General features: G+C 54.8%; 1 protein-coding gene and 2 long non-coding RNA genes across 5 annotated transcripts in view; 1 reads left to right on the top strand and 2 right to left on the bottom strand.

Annotated features, from left to right (window-relative positions):
* The window catches only part of ABHD17C (abhydrolase domain containing 17C, depalmitoylase), a 50,512-nt gene extending 48,280 nt beyond the window's left edge, over nucleotides 1-2,232 (bottom strand). The window contains exon 1 of the mRNA XM_045452264.1: nucleotides 1,572-2,232. Coding sequence (XP_045308220.1) covers nucleotides 1,572-2,164 — 593 coding nt within the window. The 5' untranslated portion in view covers nucleotides 2,165-2,232. The remainder of the gene's footprint in view (nucleotides 1-1,571) is intronic.
* On the top strand, nucleotides 1,978-18,990 carry LOC123584433. Of its 2 annotated transcripts, XR_006705424.1 has the most exons (4): nucleotides 1,978-2,038; nucleotides 14,690-14,785; nucleotides 14,872-15,020; nucleotides 18,947-18,990. It is a non-coding gene; the product is annotated as an uncharacterized LOC123584433 (long non-coding RNA). The 2 variants fall into 2 exon arrangements; XR_006705423.1 differs by lacking the exon at nucleotides 18,947-18,990 and having other exon boundaries at nucleotides 14,872-15,136.
* The window catches only part of LOC123584434, a 20,633-nt gene continuing 18,506 nt past the window's right edge, over nucleotides 17,315-19,441 (bottom strand). For both annotated transcript variants that reach the window (XR_006705425.1, XR_006705426.1), the window contains one exon: nucleotides 17,315-17,689. This is a non-coding gene — a long non-coding RNA (uncharacterized LOC123584434). The remainder of the gene's footprint in view (nucleotides 17,690-19,441) is intronic.

Below are 19,441 nucleotides of genomic sequence, written 5' to 3'. Positions count from 1 at the left end.
TATCCAGAAACCGTGCCTTTAATTAAACTAAATGTGGCAAAAGTCTCCAGGAAATAACTACACGTCGCCTATGTGGTAACACGGCCACACCTGTATACTCAGGGCAAAGGGCTAGCCTTGAATCTGACGGGCTTTAGTTCTAATGCAGTTTGGCACAAGCAGGGACAGGGGCTCCTAACATCTTGATACTCAAGGGAGGACTTTAATGGTTCGTTTGTTACGGACTTCAGGCCCACCTTTATGCTTACTACCTTTACCAACAGCACACTGTAGCAATGTATTGCCTGTGTAGGACACGCTGTTTTGCAACCCCTTCCAGGAACAGGTGGCTCTCAACCACCGGTGGATCCCGACTCAGTGTATCTAGGTACGATACATTCTCCTCCGCCCAAGTCATTTTCGAAAAACTATCAGCCAAGAGAAGTCCTTCAAGACTCCAGGGGAACACAAATTAGCATCTGAAATGTTCTTCTGTCGGACAAGCTATTTTCCCAGAAAGGCAGAGGGTAATTTATGAGCATGGCAGGAACAGGAAAGGAGACAGAACTCATTCCTGTCGGCCACCTGCATAAGCCAAGCAAAGACATTTTAGATCAAGTGCCCATCGCCATAACAGGGCCAACTGCATGTACCCTGGGGACTCTTTCCGGGGGAGGAAACCAGGTGACATGATAGACATGATCCCAAGTATTGTCACCATCATGGCTCCGGGGTGGGTGGGCGAAAAGTCACACACACCACAGCTAGAGCACAGCGGGTGACGTGACTGGCCCACCTGCCAGACACGTGCCCACGCGGAGAACAGACCTCAAGTTTTCTGAGTGCTGTCTCACCAGAGCGCCACGACCCGGGTTTGGGCCTGGTCCACCAAAGGCCCCGCCTCCATACCTACTTCCCAGTCCTTCTGTGAATGCTAACTCAAGGTCAAGTGATTCCCAAACCCCATCCCAGAAGATTCAAACTCATCTTGGGCTTGTTCCTGAGGCTCTGTGAGGTGCCAGGCCCACAGGCCGCCAGCTAAGCTCCTGGCCAGGAGGCTAACTTCCCACTAACTTCCCACTCCGCCCCTCCGGCCACCTCCAGGGCTGGCCACCTCCAGGGCTGCCCACACGTGGCCCCTCGGAGCACCTGACGACGGGAAAGTCTTTGGAAGCCAACCCGTGTCGCCCCCGGATGGTTCCCGGCCGGAGACCGGGGTCTGGCGGCCCCCGCGCCTGGCCCAAGGTCACTGCAGTGTGACGACCTTCGGTCCCCGACCGCCAGCTCGCACAAACTCGGCGCGAACGAACCAAGTTGTTCCTGCCCGGGCCCCGCGGCGTCCCCAGGCCGCCGCGGGCGGTGACCGGAGCCACGAGGGCCCCGGGCCGGCGGCACCCAGGCGTGCCTGAGCGGGCAAAGCCCCGGGGTCCGCGCTCCCGGCGGCGTTTGGGGAGCGGGAAGGCCAGGGGCGGAGGGGGCAGGCGAACCCACCCGGCCCCACCCCCCCACCCCCGCGCGGCCGGCGAGGGTGGGGACCCCGGAGAGGTGCGGGGGGGTGGGGGGCCGGGGGACCCCCCCCCCCGCGGGCTCACCGGGTGCGCAGCGCCTGCCAGGCGGCGTCGATGTCGGCGTACAGGTTCTTCTCGGAGGGCTTGCCCGAGCTGACGCCGTAGCCCGAGTAGTCGTAGGAGAAGATGTTGCAGTTGATGCGCGAGCCCAGGCCGATGTAGAAGCTGCACATCTGGCCCAGGTCCACGGCGTTGCCGTGCGAGAACAGCAGCGTGTAGCGGCTGGAGGGCGCGCAGCGCACGAACATGCAGCCCAGCCGGTTGTCCCGGGCGGTGCGCGAGAAGAAGACCTCGACGGCGTCCAGCTCGCGCTGCGAGTACTGCCAGTCGGCGCGCTCGCTCAGGTGCAGGCTGCAGGCGCCGGGGCCCGCGCCGTCCTCGGGCGGCGGCGGCGCGGGCTGGGCCCCGGCGGCGGCGGCGGCGGTGGCGGCGGCGGAGGAGGAGGCCGGGGCCGGGGCGCCGGGGCCGCGCTGCTCGGGCGCCAGCACCGTGTAGGTGGGCTCGGGCGGCAGGAAGGCCAGCTTGGCGGCGATGCGGCTCGGGCAGGGCGGGCAGCAGAAGAGCCAGCACAGCTCGCCCAGCGAGAAGCCGTTCATCCTGGGGCCGGGCTCGGGCATCGGGGCGGCCGGGAGCCCGCCGGCGGCGGCGGCGGCGGCCGGGCAGGCGGGCGGGCGGGCGCGGGCGCGGGCGAGGGCGCGGGCGAGCGAGCGCGGAGGGCGGCTGCGGCCCGCCCGCCCGGCGGCAGGAGGCGGGGGCGGGAGGGGGCGGGGCGCGGCGCTCGGAGCCGGGGCGGGTCAGCGGCGGCCCCGCGGCCGGGGCGAGGGGCGGGCGGCCGGGGCCCGCGCGCGGCACACAAAGCCGGCGGCGGCGGCGGCGGCGGCGGCGGCGGCGGCCATGGCTCCAGCGCGCCGCCCCCGCCCCCGCGCGCCCGCCGCCGCCGCCGCCGCCACTTCCGGGTTACCGCGCGCCGCCCCACCCCCCACCCCCCACCGCGGGGCTCGGCACCTGGGCGGGGCTCCCCGCGACCCCTCCCTACGCGGGCGCGGGCGCGGGCACCTGCCGGGCCCGGGGAGCGCGCGCGCGCGTCTCCGGGTCGCCCGGGCCCCGGGTCTCTCTGCTCGCGGGCGGCTGGGCCGATGCCACGTGTGGAGCCCGGAAGGGGCGGCGGGCACCTGCCCGGCCCGGGGAGCGCGCGCGCGTCTCCGGGACGCCCCTGCTCCGGCCGATCCCACTCGGGGAGCCCTGAGGGGGCGGCGGGCACCTGCCCGGCCCCGGGAGCGCGCGCCCGGCTCGGTGGTCTGCCCGAGGGCCGCTGGGCCGATCCCACACGGGGAGCCCGGAGAGGGCGCGGGCACCTGCCCGGCCCGGGGAGCGCGCGCCCTTCCCCGGGACGCCCCTGTTCCCGTGTCTGCACCCGGGCAGCTGGGCGGATCCGCAGAAGGGATCGTGCAGGTGGCGCGGACACCCTCCCTCATTGGACTCTTCCCCTCACTCCTCTCTCCCTGCTCCAAATCCAAGTTCCGGCGTGGATGGAGGTTCTTGGGAATCTACTGGAAAGAACCTTAATGGGTGGACGAGAACGGGCATGTCCCTGAGATATTCGGCCCTTGGTGTCTGTGCTCAACTGCCTCGCCCTCAGATCTCGGCACCTTAAGGCGTGCTGCTGTTGAGGGACACAGCGGTCGGCGCCGCGTGTCCCCGTTACAGGACTGTTTCCGCATAAGTAGCAACGATGTCGCCTTCGTAGGGGCATGATTGGGCCTGCAGGCTGTTCCTGTATGGGTCAGAGGATCCGGGCCGCTCTGCACTGAGCAGGGCACCTTCCCCAGGTGGTCACTTCTGGTCCCACGTGCGGCGGATTTCCAGGTGTCCTCCACAGGGCTAGTGAGAAGTCCAAGGGTCCCAGGTGGCTAAGTGGTCTGAATCATGAAGGATTGCTTGTAATGACTTAGGTCCACTGTCATCTTGGAGTTCACCTTTAAGTGATTTTTTTGAATTGTAACTCTCGGTGCCTGAAACCGGGCGGGCCCTCGTGCCAATTTCCCAGAACCTTCCACTCTCCCTTCTCCCTCCCGATTTGGCGGCTGAGCTCTCTTTCAGGAATGAACAGGAGATCCCCCTCCTGGACTGCCAGCACGGCAGCTAGCACGGGCCGGCCTGGACCTGTTGTTTTAACTAACAGATGCCCTGCGGATTTTAAGTTTAGCTGTGGCTTTTAAAGGAGTATTTTGAGCACCTTCTTCTGCACGAATTAGCCAGTTCAAATGGCGATAACCTTCAGGACCTGCTTTTAAAAGACTACGTCTTTTTGTTTCTTTATTTAAATATATATATGTTGTTTTAATGTTTATTTGTTTTGAGAGAGAGAGCAAGAAAGTAAGGGAAGGAGAGGCAGGGAGAGAGGGGGGGAGAGAGAGAGAATCTCAAGCAGGCTCCGAGCCATCAGCGCAGATCCCCATCTGGGGCTCGAACTCAGCAACCGTGAGATCGTAACCTAAGCCGAAATCAGGAGTCGGTCGCTTAACCGATTGAGCCAGAGACTGCTTCTTAGGGTCTCAAGCCAACGTTCACACAAACCTGAGACAGCTCAGCTTCCGGGGGTTCGTAGTATTTGTGCACCGGCACCCCAAAGACTATTTCTTCAGTAAAACCATTGTAGACGTTTTGGAACCATCCAAACCCCGAGAGAAAACCCGGCTGGCACAGCCTGTGGTCAAAACATTTCCTGGCCTGTTTTTAAATTATTCACACTTGGCGGAGTTTTACCTCCAACCAGGTTCTTCGCTTCACCGGATTGGCTTCCCTTCTTTAAAAACGTTTATGACTTGGTACAACTCTGGGTGCTTTGCTTGGATACGTACTCGGTTTCCTGTATTCAGCGCTTGTGTATATTTTCGTGATGTTTTCACGCTCACAGCACCCGAGGTGTTTTTTGTACATCAGTTCTACAAAGATAGTAAGACAGTTCCTTCTCTGGAGTGCCTTATAATCTAATTACAGCCTCAGGAGAAAATTCACAGCAGTTTTTCACGTGCCTTTGGAGAAAAAAAGAGAGAGAGAGAGAGAGAGAGAGAGAGCAACGCCCCACGCAGGCTAAGGAGAGCATCTTGAATCCTGGCTCCGCAGTGGGGTTTCTGTGGGGAGCTCAGGTGATCGCCGCGTCTAACTCAGAATAGGAAGAGAACTTTGAGGACTGGGGTGACGATGTCTAGCTTGCCCCTCGGTCTTTCTCAGATTCCACCGTTACCGCTCATTTGGGCAGGAGTCGAGCAGCGGGCAGGCCACAGAAGGGCGCTGCGACGCGAGTCTCGAGGAGGTGTCCTCTGGGAGGCTGGTGGAGCAGACGGGGTCTCTGTCCTCCGTGGCCCGTAGCCGTGCTCACGTCGTCGGGAAAATTAAAAAAGCCAGACACGTCTGCGTACGTCATGTCACTCCACAAAGGGCCTGTGGAGGGCCCCGCGGCGTAATACCGGTGCACAAACAAGTATATACATCCCCCCGGGGGCTGAGCTGTCTCAGGTTTGTGGGAACGTTGGCTTGAGACCCGAAAGTTGGATGCCAGAGAGCGGAGCGACCAAAGCTTTGTCACCCCGTGCGACGTATGATCGTGGGAGGGTTTGTTCAGCACCTCGGCGCGTCCACGGCCGTCAGTGTGTCTTAAAGGCATGTTGATTGGGGGACTTTAACAGGCAACCCAGAAAGAATAAATCTTCCCCATAAATGCAAAGGGCAGAGATGACCAGCTGTTCACTTTGAGCTTGAAGAATTTCTCTGTGGCTCCTCACCATCTAGCAGAGGAAGGTCTAACTTTGAACTTGGGTCAGCAAACCTATTTACGAGGTACTCACCATGAGCCAGTCACAGGGTTGATCTGGGGAACGCGAAGGCGGCTGAGACACGGCCCCTCCTGCCCTCCAGAAGCTCCAAGCGAAGGGCACCTGGGGGGGCTTGGTCGGTGAAGCGTCCGACTTCGGCTCAGGTCACGATCTCGTGGTTTGTGGGTTCGAGCCCCGCGTCGGGCTCTGTGCGGACGGCTTGGAGCCCGGAGCCTGCTTTGGATTCTGTGTTTTCCTCTCTCTCTGCCCCTCCCCGACTCGCTCGCTCTCTCTCTCTCTCTCTCTCTCTCTCAAAAATAAACATTAAAAAATAATAAAAAATAAAATAAAACATTCAAAAAAGAAGCTCCAAGTATGGGCTGCAGGTGGGCCTGCCTACATATTCTGCTGAGCCAGCCGGTCCCCCAAACAATATCCCAAGTAGCTCAATGCACCTGCCTCTATTATTTAATCGGCCTTTTACACGCCAAACTCTCCTTCCATATTACTCTGCCTGATGTCGAGTTTCTCGAGATCTAACTCGGTTTATAAAAGCAAAACTATCAGCAGTATAGAGCAGAATGACCATCTTTAATTGACCATAAGGGAAGGATATTTGTGCTTTATTTATTTTTTTTTTTTTTAATTTTTTTTTTTCAACGTTTATTTATTTTTGGGACAGAGAGAGACACAGCATGAATGGGGGAAGGGCAGAGAGAGAGGGAGACACAGAATCGGAAACAGGCTCCAGGCTCTGAGCCATCAGCCCAGAGCCCGACGCGGGGCTCGAACTCTCAGACCGCGAGATCGTGACCTGGCTGAAGTCGGACGCTTAACCGACTGCGCCACCCAGGCGCCCCAAGATATTTGTGCTTTAAAAAGGAATCTGGTTGTTTAGATGGGCGGTAAAAGAGATATCTAAAGTATGTGGCCCTGCTTTGCGTTTCTTTCTTTTTTTCCTTTATAAATTTGTTTTTAAATGTTTATTTATTTTTGAGGGACAGAGCGTGAGCAGGGGAGGGGCAGAGAGAGAGGGAGACACAGAATCCGAAGCGGGCTCCAGGCTCTGAGCTGTCAGCACGGAGCCCGACACGGGGCTCGAACTCACAAAGGGTGAGATCATGACCTGAGCCGAAGTGGGACGCTTAACCGCCTGAGCCGCCCAGGCGCCCCATTGCGTTTCTCTTAATTTGGGAGTGGATGTTCTGTGAAGGCATGGATGGGGTTTATTGTGGGCACCACTGTTTCCCCCCCCCCCCCCCACCCTATGCCTGGCTGAGAGAAAATGCTCAGGAAACATTAAATTGGTAAATTAAAGACTGAATGAGTGATTTGATGAGGGCACCAAGAGACAAGCCCGTTTCTCTGGTTCAGGCAGTACTATGAGACGAGTACAGGCTTTGAGGAAGATACAGAGAAACCTGTAGCCAACACGAGTGTCCCGGGGTAGCCTACGCCTGTCCTCTGGCCGGGGACCGGTGGCATCCCCCCATCTTGCTTACGCACAGAGCTTGGGTTTTGTTCCGGTGACAGTGGGCCTCCCCTGCTGCGACCATGGCCATGTGACTGGGTTCTGGCCAATGGTCTGTTAAGTGGAGAACTCAGGTGGGGGGAGACTGAGCAGAGCCAGACCCTGTCCCTTTCTTCGCGCTTGGGCTGCAGGTGTTACTGGAGCCACAGCAGCCACCTTGCAGCCGTGAAGAGTGAATGTCATGTAGAAGATGGTGGACACAAGCGGCAAGGATCCAGATGCTTCCTGGCGGTGGTGAGCAGCTGCCCGGCCCGCCTTTGTCTGGGCTTCTTGTTGGGCGAGAAAAAGAAACCGCTTTATCGCTGCCGTTGGATACCGTGTTCCCTAGAGCCTAATGCAGTGATGAGGAATCCGCTTCAGAAATTAAAAGCAAAAGATCTTACGTCGTTCTTACCTGCTTTCTCGACAAGGACAAAGAGTATTTTGGTGATTGACCGTGGCACAGTTACGTCTCGATCCTGCTTGTTAACCAGAGAAAAATACTAAAGTGTGGCTAAAGGTGGGATAGATTTTTTTTTTTTTGAAGAGAGATCCGTTAAACTAACGCATCTGAAATGTGGGGAAAAAAAGAATGAAAGCTTACAATTTTGGAAAAAACAGCATAGCTGGTGGAGGCTGTTCCGGGGACCCCGCACCAGTGTTCATTAGGGGAAGGGGCCTTCCACTCAGCTAAGAGCTCTTGGGGGCAAACTGTCTTTTCCCAGAACCTTTTTCAGCCTGAGGGTGCTTCTCACAAATCTTCTAAGTGAGCTGGAATCCAGCTGGGGAGATCTCAGAGACCCACGAAATGCTGAGAAAGCGTCGCAAGAGACGAAGATGGAAAGAAAGAAAACACCAACCGCCCACAGATGCGTGTTTTCACAGTTCCATCCGCCGCAAGGGTGACTGTGTCTTCAGACCTGCCTTTTGCATGAGTCCCCCCTTAGCCTCCGTGTGGATTGTTGACGGGAGGCCCAGCATCCCTGAAATTGATCACAGCCTGGTAGACTCCTGAAGGTAGGGACTTGTCCCCCTGGTTTCCCCCTGTGTGATCAGCACCAGCTCCAAGCACATTTGTCACTTGATTGGAATTCAGTTGCTGGGAATTTCTAACCACTTTTTTCAAATGTGCAGAGATGCAAAGGACTATGTGAAATAAATAGTGTTTCAAAAAAAAATTTTTTTAATGTTTATTTCTGAGAGAGAGAGAGACAGACAGAGTATGAGCAGAGGAGGGGCAGAGAGAGAGAGGGAGACACAGAATCCAAAGCAGGCTCCAGGCTCTGAGCTGTCAGCACAGGGCCCCACGCGGGGCTCGAACCCACGAACCGCGAGATCGTGACCTGAGCTGAAGTCGGACGCTCAACCGACTGAGCCACCCAGGTGCCCCCATGAGTAATGTTTTAAAGTGGAAAGTGGGAACGGCCTTTTATATGCCGACCTTGAAAATCTAATTTTGAGGTGATAGTGAATAATATCTTGGTATTAATTTTAAGGGTTTTTTTTTCCCAGAATTGTGTATAGTTGCACCTTAAAACCGTGTACATGAATGATTAATCTGTAGCGTTATTCCAGGGAATTTATAATAACAAATGCCAAACACATACTTCAAAAAATGGTAGGTTGCAGCAAAAGACCAGACAGAAAAAACTAGCGTGGCCTAATTGTTTATACATATCTCAAGTCTGATAAAGTTGATGTTTCAGATGAGTGAAGGTATATTAATTCACTCAATAATTGGTTAAATGTTTGCAAAGAGATAAAGTTCAATTCTGATGGGTAAAAAAGAAATCAAGGATTTTTTTTTAAGTTTATTTATTTATTTATTCTGAGAGAGAGAGAGAGAGAGAGAGAGAGACAGAGAGTGAGTGGGGAAGGGGCAGAGAGAGAGAGAGGGAGACAGAATCCCAAGCAGGCTCCACACTGTCAGCACAGAGTCCTATGCGGGGCTCCATCTCATGAACCCGTGAGATCATGACCTGAGCCAAAATCAAGAGGCAGATGCTTGTCCGACTGAGCCCCGATGTATAGAATTCTTAAATCACTATCTTGTACACCTGAAAGTAATAGAATACTGTATGTTAACCATATTGGAATTATTTTTTAAATTTTATTTTTATTATTTATTTTTGAGAGAGAGAGAGAGAGAGCATGAGTGGGGGAGGGGCAGAGAGTGAGGGAGACACAGAATCCGAAGCAGGCTCCAGGCTCCGAGCTGTCAGCACCGAACCCGACTCGGGGCTCGAACTCACGGACCGCGAGATCATGATCTGAGCCGAAGTCAGACGCTTAACCAACTATTTTTTAACGTTCTTTAATTGATCCAAAAGTTTTTTTAAAGGATTAAAGAGCCCTAGTACTCTGTTGGACATAATGTGGAAAAGTAAGACCTGGTCCACAACTTCCTGGTGGGACTGCTCGTGGGTATCACTTTCTAGAAGGAAACTCGGCAATGTGTATCAGAAGACTTAAAAGCGCGCCCCCTCGGTAGCCAAGTAATCCCGGTTGGATCGTAGCCTAAGGAAATAACTTGTTTTGCACGTGGATTTTAAATACTAGGATGTTTATGATGCATAGTTTATTATAGCAAAGGGAAAAAATTGATAACATCAAAGCCTGAAGTCAGGGATAGTGTGCTCAGACAATAGACCGACACGTAAGACCGGAATCGAAGCACATTTCATGTAGTGGGAAAATATCTATAGTGGTTGAATGAAACCAGTACGAAATAGGTGCTGCAACACGAAAAAACAGTCCCCGGCCAGCGAGATTCTGGAGACTTTGATTTGGTTGGTCCTTCGTTTCTGGAGTCTGGGTATACTCATTATAGGTTCTGGACATGTACTATTTTTATAATCAAAAGGGACTCGTAACGGTCGTTTTAAGCCAAACGGAGGAGGGGGGGAAGGAGAGGAAAGCAAGTACCTTAGAGTAATGACGATGTCTCAGAACCGAATGTCCCAAAGATGAAGTCAGGCTCCACTCACGTGGGAAGAAAATAATGTTGTGGCAGCTGAGACCAGCAAGGCTCTGCTGAGACCCACTATGTGCCAGGAATGTGGTGTTCCTGCAGGAAACAGAAGACCGGCCGGATCCCGGAGGACCTGTTTTTCCTCTCTCTCCTTCGGAGTCTCTATTATCTGATTGTAGGAACGTTCTCAGGCTGGTTCCTGCCCAGCCCAGGAATGTGCTTTCTCGTCTGCGCTGTTTCTTGCAGTGGCTCCCTCTCTGCCTCTCCCCCTGTCCTGGCGATGGGGGTGGTGCTCCAGGATGGGGGGGAGGACAGCACTCGGGACTGTGAGCCTGTGCGCAGCTCTCCTTTGCCTCCTGCCCTCCTGCTTCTCCGCTGAACTGCTCGTAAACGCTGTCATCCCCTGGACCCTGTCATCCCCTGGCACTCTGTCATTCCTGGAGGGTGCGGCCCCCTTCCCAACATGCAAGTTCCTCTTCCTCCCCGCCCTTTCCTTCCCTCCCTCTGAACCCCTTCCACACTCTCTTGTGTCGCACTCCTGCCTTGATCAGACAGCCCAGAATGCCCGTCCTGACCTTGGCCCAACGGACGGCAAATCCCGTCACCTTCGTACGCACCCCCCACCTTACTTGCTGTCCCTGTGCTGTGCCCACTTTGCTGTGTCCCTTCCCTGGTTAGGTCAGGTATTTAACCAACTGTGACTGAGCACTCATTCAAATCAGTACAGAGCTGGGGTATCCACACCTCGTCGTTTTTAATAACTGCTTTTCTATTCTTACACGTGATGAGATGGGAGGCAGCTTGATTCAGTGGCGTCGCCCAGGATTTAGAGGGGGTAGACCCGGATGAGAGCTCAAAGGTTACGGATGCAGGTGCCGGAACAGCACATGCCTGAATTCCAGCCCCTGGAAACCACTCACGGCAGCCTCCCCCACTCCCGGGCTTTGTGAGTGAAGAGTCTCGTGGCTCGACGTCCTTCGTGTGGGTGTCGGTCAAAACGACCCTGGTTTCCACGTCGCCAAAGTGGGGAGCCCAGATGCGGAGGGAGCCACTCGCCGACCCTGTGCGGGTGACCCGTGCCTCCTTCCGCACGTCACAATCTGCCCCTGCTTCATTTACTACACCAGCTGCCAGCTCCTGCGGGCCGGCACAGAGATGCGTTCTGCCCCTCTGCCCTCTTGAATTTGGGTTTGCCTGCGATTGCTCTGAGTAGCAGAGCTTGGGAAGCGGGATTCCGTGAGGCTTCCAAGGCTAGATTTGTGGTAGGGCCCCTCCCTGAGCAAAGAAAGCACCAAAAAACCAAAAAAACCTCAAGGCGTATGTGTGCCCGACAACATCCCTCGCGACCTCGTAACATGAGACCGCTTAATCAGCCTGCACGTTTGTGTGTTACCATCTATGGGAGACAACAAAACAGAGCCTACAGAAAAATCTACGCCACGGGACGTTCCGGGCTCAGTTCTTCGGGGACGAACCCAGCTGGGCGGTGTCGGCACGAATAAAGTTGCTTCCTGGAAAGAAAAGCCTCAGTGTCACGACTCCCCGTGGGAGAGATCCCCTGCTGCAGATTCTAAGGAGCCTCCCAGCTTCCGTCAGACTCTCTTGATCTGTTTCCCGTGGGGAAGGCCAGCTGCCAGGCTGTGGGGAGGCTCCCGCCACCCAAACGGACAGCCTGCAGACAGACCGACAGGTGACAGACAGATGTCTGGCCAACCCCTAGCCCCGCCTACCGTCCCAGGCCAGGTACCAGACATGATGCCTGAGGGAGGGAGCCTTGGGAGGTCCCGGCCTCGGCCACCAGCTGCTTACAGCCTTATGAAGGCGAGAGCCACCAGCTGGGCCCCTCAGCCCATGAGAACAATGGGAGACAGTAACTGGCCTTGGCCACCAAGCCGTGGAGCCATTTGCCACGTAGCGCAGATAACTGGAACGCAATGCTTTATTGTCGCGCCATGTAAAATCCTCTTTGTTACGACCCACTGGAAGAAGTTTGCAATTCAAGCTTGATACTGAGAACTCGTGAGTAGCAAATTGTCCCTCTGTCATCCACTCACTTGCAGTGAATACTGAATTTTACGGTCTGGATTCAGTCCTTTTGCATGGGTTGCCAGGAAGCTCAGAGCCACACGGTGCCTTTTTTTTTTTTTTTTTAATGTTTACTTATTGATTTTTGAGAGAGAGAGAGAGAGACAGCATGAACAGGGGAGGGGCAGACAGAGAGGGAGACACAGCCCCAAGCAGGCTCTAGGCTCCGAGCCGTCGGCACAGAAGCCGACGCGGGGCTTGACCTCATGAAATGTGAGATCGTGACCTGAGCCGAAGTCGGATGCTCCACCGACTGAGCCCCCCGGGCGCCCCAAATGCTGCCCTTTTGGAAGAAAGCACGTAGGAGATCTTTTGCAATGATGGTTGGCTTTTTGTCGCCGCTGTTTTTTCCCCTCTATTTTTAACCCCCCACTTTTATGCTCACTTCAAACTTTGATATCCTCCCAAGCTTTCTTAAATCACTTTTGTAAAAAGGTAGGGTGCAGTTCACCTAAGTGAATACAGTGTTTTCCGAGAACTGCACGGGACTTACGAAGGGGTCACAAAGTTGAATGATGCCCGAGCTGGGCTTTGAAGGAACAGGGGGTCATTCTAAGCAAAGGATACCTTTTCCCCCTCCTAAGACAAGTCCCTCCACTGGTACCACTGACCCGTCACCTCCGGGAGTATTCTAGAAACTTCTTGTGCCATCTATCAGCTTCAATCTGTACTGCCTCCTGGATTCTTTCCTTTAGCTGGCAAGGATTTCCAAGTTTCCCCACCTCTGAAACAAACAAACAAACAAACACCCCCCCCCCTTGCTGGCTGCCTCCCACTGTCGCAAGCTCCTGTGCTCATTTCTCCCTTCGCTGCCAAACTTTTGGAAGGACTGGTCTATAGTCACCATCTACACTTTGTCGATGTTCAATCACCCCGTAACCGGGTGGTTCCCAGACTCGTCTACCCATTAAGATCATCTGAGCATTTTTTTTAAACTTCCCAAGCCCAGGTCGCACCCCAGATCAATAAGTCACAATGTCCAGTGGCAGGACCCAAGAACTGGCGTTGGAAGCTCCCCAGGAAATTCTGGTTTCAGCGGGAGTCCCTGCCGTCACGTTTGCAGGCTGCTTCCTCGAGGGCCACCGATGAAATTACTCTCTAATAGCTAAATCGAACGCTACCTTCCTATTCTTTATCCTGCCTTCCTCCCCCGAGCGTTTGGAGTAGGTGTCCACCAGCCAAGCACACGGGCCGAGCATTCGAGGCCCTTCCACGGCGTGACCTCTAACAGAGTCGGAGCCTGGTGCCGTGTCCATGAATGGGTTCAGTGGGACTTGGGAGACCGCGCGGGGGCAGGACGCGGACCCCGGAAGCGAGGCCCGTTCTCTAACGTGGGATGGGTGGACCCGGCTCTGGACAGCAGGAAAGCCTCCTGGGAGACCCCCCGGAACGTGCCTGTCGGCCGAGCATCCCGCCCGCTCCTGTTCTGTGCCGGCATCGTGGGGAAGCGCCGGGAGATGCTGTGGGCGCCCACGGCCCGCTCACCCTCCACCCCGGGGGAAGGCAGGCGGTCGGGAAAGGCTTCACGGAGAAGGTGGCTTCCGAACAAGAGGACGTATCCAGAACGCGTACAGAGTAAGCGGCGGCCCAGGTCGCTGGGCAGAATCGGGGTGGGGGGGGCGGGAAGGCAGGTGCGCGGAGCCCCCCTGCGTGCCGGCGGTGGGTCGGAAACTGTCAGGTTGTGGCCCCCGGGGAAGCTGACTCGGAGAGTGTAAGGGTGCGGGAGGCTCTCGGCCCCGCTCCCGTTACAGGGAAGTAGGAATGGACGGAAGGAGGTGGACCGTGGGGTGGGCTTGAGGGAGGCCTCACCGCCTGCACGCGCGTCTCTGGGGACCAGGGAGTGTGAACGGCTTCTCCATGGTCACACGGCCCGTACATCTGGGAGAAGAAATCCGAATCCGATTCAGGTTCCGAAGTCCACGTTCACCCCTGCTCGTGCGTTCTCCGATCTGGACGTGGAGTGATATCACCTCCAAGGACGTCAAAGTTGGCTTTCGGTGAAGGCACCCTTAGATGGCCCAATGATTTGTGGCGCCCCAAAGGGGCACGGAACGTGACAAGTATATACTGTTATTTGTGCTACTAAGATTTCCAGCGGGGGTGGAGGGTAATTAGGAAACACTGCCTAAAAAGGCTTGGGGAGGGGACAGCAGTGACACCAAGGTTGGAACACACTGTTCAGGGCAGACTTAGTGGGGTTAAGAGGCACAGCATAAAATCAGGTTATACGCACTGGGACTAAATTACGGAGGAATTACAAAATGTCAGGGCCGGCACCTTGAACTTCTCCAGACGGTGGGGAACCATCTGGCATTTTCCATCAGAAGAGTAGCATATGCTTTAGCAAAGTACCAGGAGCGGCAGAGTGAGGGATGGTGGGAGACGACGGGACAAGGGAGGCGGAGCCATAAACCAAGCAGGAGGTGAAGAGAGAACCAGCCGCTGACCCAACGTCAAATCCGTGATGATGTCACCCAGAGATTCTTTTTTTTATAATTTTTTAAATGCTTATTTATTTTTGAGAGAGAGAGAGATGGAGTGTGAGCGGGGGGGGGGGGGGGGGGGGGCGGAGAGAGAAGGAGACACAGAATCCGAAGCAGGCTCCGGGCTCCGAGCCGTCAGCACAGAGCCCGACGCGGGGCTCGAACCCACAAACCGTGAGATCATGACCTGAGCCGAAATCAGATGCTCAACCGACTGAGCCACCCAGGCGCCCCTAGAGATTCTCAACGAATTAATTCTTCAAAGGCTCTATTTCCAGATCAGGTCACATTCTGAGCATCCGAGTGGACGTGAACTCTGGCGGACGCTGTTCAACTCCCACCTGGGTGTAGAGCGTGGTGTAGAGAACTTGATGGTGAGTCGTAGACAAGCCATAGGGCTACGTTTTGTTTTTAGGGAAGGGCGTTTCTTGGATAAGACAGAGACATGGTGTTTCTGCAGGCAGGAGGGGAGCCTGACGGGGGGAGCGGAGAAAGAGGACGGTCAGGATCGAAAGCACAAGGAGAGGACCGGGCTTGACCAAAGACGACATTCCACTGGCAGGGTCAGCTGCAGACGAGAGCAGAAAGGTGAAGGAAGACACGACGAGGGTTAGAAGGCAGGTTGGGGGATCCTTCAGCCGGTCGGTGAGCTGTCTGCTGAGACATCATGCGGGGATACCCTTGGGCTGGACGGGTTAACAAGTAAAGCTGAGGCTGGAAACACCGCCTGGGAGTAAGTGACAATGTGTGACCCCGTGTTGAGCAGCAGCGAGGGGCTGGCTGAGGCTCCGGAAGGCCATTCCTTGAAAAGAGCTTTGCTGAGTGAGGACATTGACAAAACCAGCCTGCCCCGCTTGGTCAAACGCTGAACTGGACGAGGAAATCTCAGGACAGGTCATTCATCTTTGAAACTACTCGTCTCATTAAAGAAAACAACACCTAGGGGCGCCTGGGTGGCGCAGTCGGTTAAGCGTCCGACTTCAGCCAGGTCACGATCTCGCGGTCCGTGAGTTCGAGCCCCGCGTCGGGCTCTGGGCTGATGGCTCAGAGCCTGGAGCCTGTTTCCGATTCTGTGTCTCCCTCTCTCTCTGCCCCTCCCCCGTTCATGCTCTGTCTCTCTCTGTCCCAAAAATAAATAAACATTGAAAAAAAAAAAAAAAAAAAAAAAAAAAAACAACACCTAAGCACCACATTCACCATTAAACCAGGAGGAGAAAACAGCACGCAATCTAACATTTGGTTGGTTTTATACGTAGGGCCAAAAACCCGTTTCTAACAAATCCAGCCCCGCATTCAAATCATTTCCAGATCTGCAGACTTGAGGGTGAGCTTTACGAGTTACAGTGAAACCAAGAGACCTTGGAGGCCGGAGTGGGGGTGGCTGTGTTCTCCAACCCGATGTGGAATGACAGAGAGGTATCCTTTCCGATGGCTGGGCAAAGAAAGTCATCTCAGCAGGCGGCTGCGCCCCCGGAACTGGACGTGCCCGGGAGAGCTCGGGGCCGCTGCAAATCAGACCGGTCATAGTGTCCATCCGTAAACAGATTCTGTCAGAATCTCTGCCGCGGGGTCCACCTGCGTGGGAGGGAGAATCAGCAGGGAGCAGACGGGGGCGGGGGGGGGGGGGATCCTACGTTCGTATTTCAGATTCAGACAACCCTCCCTTCCCTGCCCCAAGCTTCGCCGTCCAACACGGAGATGAGCAAAGGCCGGAACAGACTAGAGAGCTCGCAGACCCGGAGAGGAAGGGGTTGGGGGTGAGGAGGGGGGGGGAGCAAGGATTCCAGAGCTAGACCGGCGTAAACGACAGCGAGGCCCCGTGACGGCTCTTGGCTCTGTGCCCTGGCGGTTGTCAAGACCCTGGGCTCCAGACGTTCCGTTGGTCTGGTTAGGCAAGTCCGGTCCTCAGGTCTTTGAACTAAAGACCCACGTTTTTGCCTTTAGTGCCTTGGTGTGTCGTCGACTTGCACAACCTTACCCCACGGGCCTTTGCCTTGGTTTGAATGTTTAACTGCCACTAACCAGGGGCGCCTGGGGGGGCTCGGTCGGTCGAGCGTCTGACTGCAGCTCGGGTCGTGGTCTCGCGGTTCGTGGGTTCGAGCCCCGCATCAGGGGCCCTGGGCTGACAGCTCGGAGCCTGGAGCCCGCTTCGGATTCCGTGTCTCCCTCGCTCTCTGCCCCTCCCCCGCGCTCTCTCTCAAAAATAAACAAACATTAAAAAACTAAAATAACTGCCATCCACCTGCCCAAGTGCCCCGAGACTGTAACTGTCGGGGGCTGTCCTCGGACACTGCTGGTGCTCTGTTTTACCCCCTGGAGGATGCAGAGGACAGGAACATCTGGTACCCCAAGTATGTGGAAAGATTTAGATGAAGGCAACCCACATGCAATATGATTAAAGAGCACTGTGAGAATGTCAAATGCTATAAATACGGATAATATAATGATAACTGAGAAGCGGTTGGCTAATTGAAGCCAGTCCCCAGAGCTGTCCTGTAATTATGGTATGCTTGTGTCAGATAAGCCCTGAAGCATGGCAAGGACCCCTGACGCAAACAGGCAGGTCACATAATTTGCATCTCACTAATTTCTGAGATACCCAGGCGACCGCAAGAGGCATTCTTAAGAGTTTTGGTAAGTCAAGAGAATTTCTTGACCTCAGCACTGTTTGTCTGCCTGGCTTTATGGTGCGTGACCTCAGCCACCGACTGGCAGTTCTAAGAGAGACCTGGGGGGTGGGGGGGGGGGGTGGGGATGCCTGGGTGGTCGGGGAGGTTAAGCGTCTGACTTCAGCTCAGGTCACGATCTCATGGTTCGTGGGTTCGAGCCCCACGTCGGACTCTGTGCTGACAGCTCGGAGCCTGGAGCCTGCTTCCCATTCTGTGTCTCCCTCTCTCTCTGCCCCTTCCCCGCTCATGCTCTCTCTCTCTCTCTCTCTCAAAAATAAGTAAACACTTTTCAAAAATTTTAAGAGAGACTGGGTCTTTTAGAAATCCATCTGAGTGTGAAATGCCAGGACAAGGTTTTCCTCAGCCTGAATAGATGAGAAAGGAAAAAAAAAAAAAAATCAGGGGTGAGGGATATACGCTTTCAAGGTCAACAATCCCTAAATCAAGAACTAGGACTTTAGTGTTCACAGTAACATTACCTTTTGTTGAAGTGTTGGTACGTATCCCCAATTCCCCGGCCGGATTTCGATGGTTGCTATGTCCCCCAATCAGGCACTTGTGCTCTTAATTTGACAACTAAAACCACCAGGGCGCCAAACGCTTGTCGATCTGTTTATCGGAGAGACGTTGTTGAGGCGGGAGTCTGGACGGGATGGGTGTGGAATCCTGGGCTCTTCAATTCCTTAAACACGCCCTACTTTCTACGCCCTCCGCACTAGTCTGTAGGCTCCGGGAGGGCAGAAAGCATATTTGTCATCACATCCCCGGGGCCCAGTGCCGTGGCCCTCGATCCGTGGCTGTGCTCCGTGCACCTGGAGGCCTGTTCCAGTTTCCCTTCTAACTGGTCATTTAAAAATAGTTTGATGGGGCGCCAGGCAGTTCTCCCTCTCTCTGCCCCTCCCCCCCCATTTCTCGAGAGAGAGAGAGAGAGAGAGAGAGAGAGAGAGAGACAGAATCCGAAGCAGGCTCCAGGCTCCGAGCTGTCAGCCCCAGAGCCCGACGCGGGGCTCGAACCCACGAACCGCGAGATCATGACCTGAGTTGAAGTTGGACGCTTAATTGAGCCCCCCAGGCACCCCTAAAAAGTAATAAAAAATAACTTTAAAAAAGTTTGCCCCTTTTACTCCCTGTAGCCCTATCTTGAGTTCTTATCACACCAAGTCACCCGATCCTGGAAGCCTGCATTGACTACCCTCTATCTCGACCTCAAATGCACGTTATCACCAGAGAACCGTGCGTTATGATGTCGGCAGCCCAGGCTGCATGCGCCGTTTCCAGCCCCTTCCAAATAATTTTCTCTGTGAATCACGAGGCTCCTCCTGTGTGAGTCAAACCTTCCCTCCACAGCAACTGGCTCCACAGGCTTATCTGGGCGTCTGTCTCGTTCTTCTTCTAAATTCAAGCTAAAGCCTTTCTGATCAAGTCACGTTGCCGCCGTGGCCTAAACATCCACCCCGACCCTCTCCAGGGCGTTCCTTCCCCAGCCAGGTGTCAGGGTGCTGTTTCAGCTGTTTCAACCAGCTGTTGGGCTTAGTTGCAGGGTTATTTAGAGACTCTGATAGAGTTTCTTTATCGGCTACCGAATCACTCCAGCTCAATTTCCAGCCATTCCTCCCCTTGGAGACGGTCCGTGGAGGAAGGGAGAGTTTCACCCACCCTCCCACTCAACCCCCACACCTTCAAGCTGAGAGTAGAGACCCAGGAAGCCCAGTCCCTTCCCTCACAGCACCTTGATGTTTGCAGAAGGATCACAATCATGGGTGACTAAGAAACCCCGCTTTATTTTTGAAAGTCTAACGAGATAAGGTTTATTTTGTTCTCTTACGTCATCTCTATTTTTTTTCACGTTTCTTTATTTATTTTGAGAGAGAGATGGACCGGGTCAGAGAGAGAGAGAGAGAGGAAGAGAGAATCCCAAGCAGGTTCCACGTTGTCAGTGCAGAGCCTGACCCAGGGCTCGAACTCATGAACCGTGACATCATGACCTGAGCCGAAATCCGGAGTCAGACGCTTAACTGACTGAGCCACCCAGGTGCCCCTTTTATGTATTCTTTATTAAAGGAATCACTCATCCATCAGATTTTGAGGCACATAGCATTTGGAAACCTGTGAAAAATGCCTTTCCCTTTGCTCTGTCAAACGAGGAAAGTGGATAGATTTTTAAAAAAAATAGATCAATAAATTCTGAGAACGTAGAGCGGAAAGTGTGAACAAATTTGCGCCAGACGCACGGTCCGCGAGGAACAAGGGGGCTAAGAGGGAGGGAAGAAGACGTTACGATTGGGTGGGTTTCAAGGAAGTGTCCCTTTTTGGCCATCCTTCCCCTTACCAGCCAGTCCCCAGCCTCGGAGGAACGCAAAC

Source organism: Leopardus geoffroyi, chromosome B3 (genome assembly GCF_018350155.1).
Source record: "Leopardus geoffroyi isolate Oge1 chromosome B3, O.geoffroyi_Oge1_pat1.0, whole genome shotgun sequence".
In the NCBI taxonomy this organism is placed as follows: Eukaryota; Metazoa; Chordata; class Mammalia; order Carnivora; family Felidae; genus Leopardus; species Leopardus geoffroyi.
This window is presented reverse-complemented; position numbering and strand designations above follow the sequence as displayed.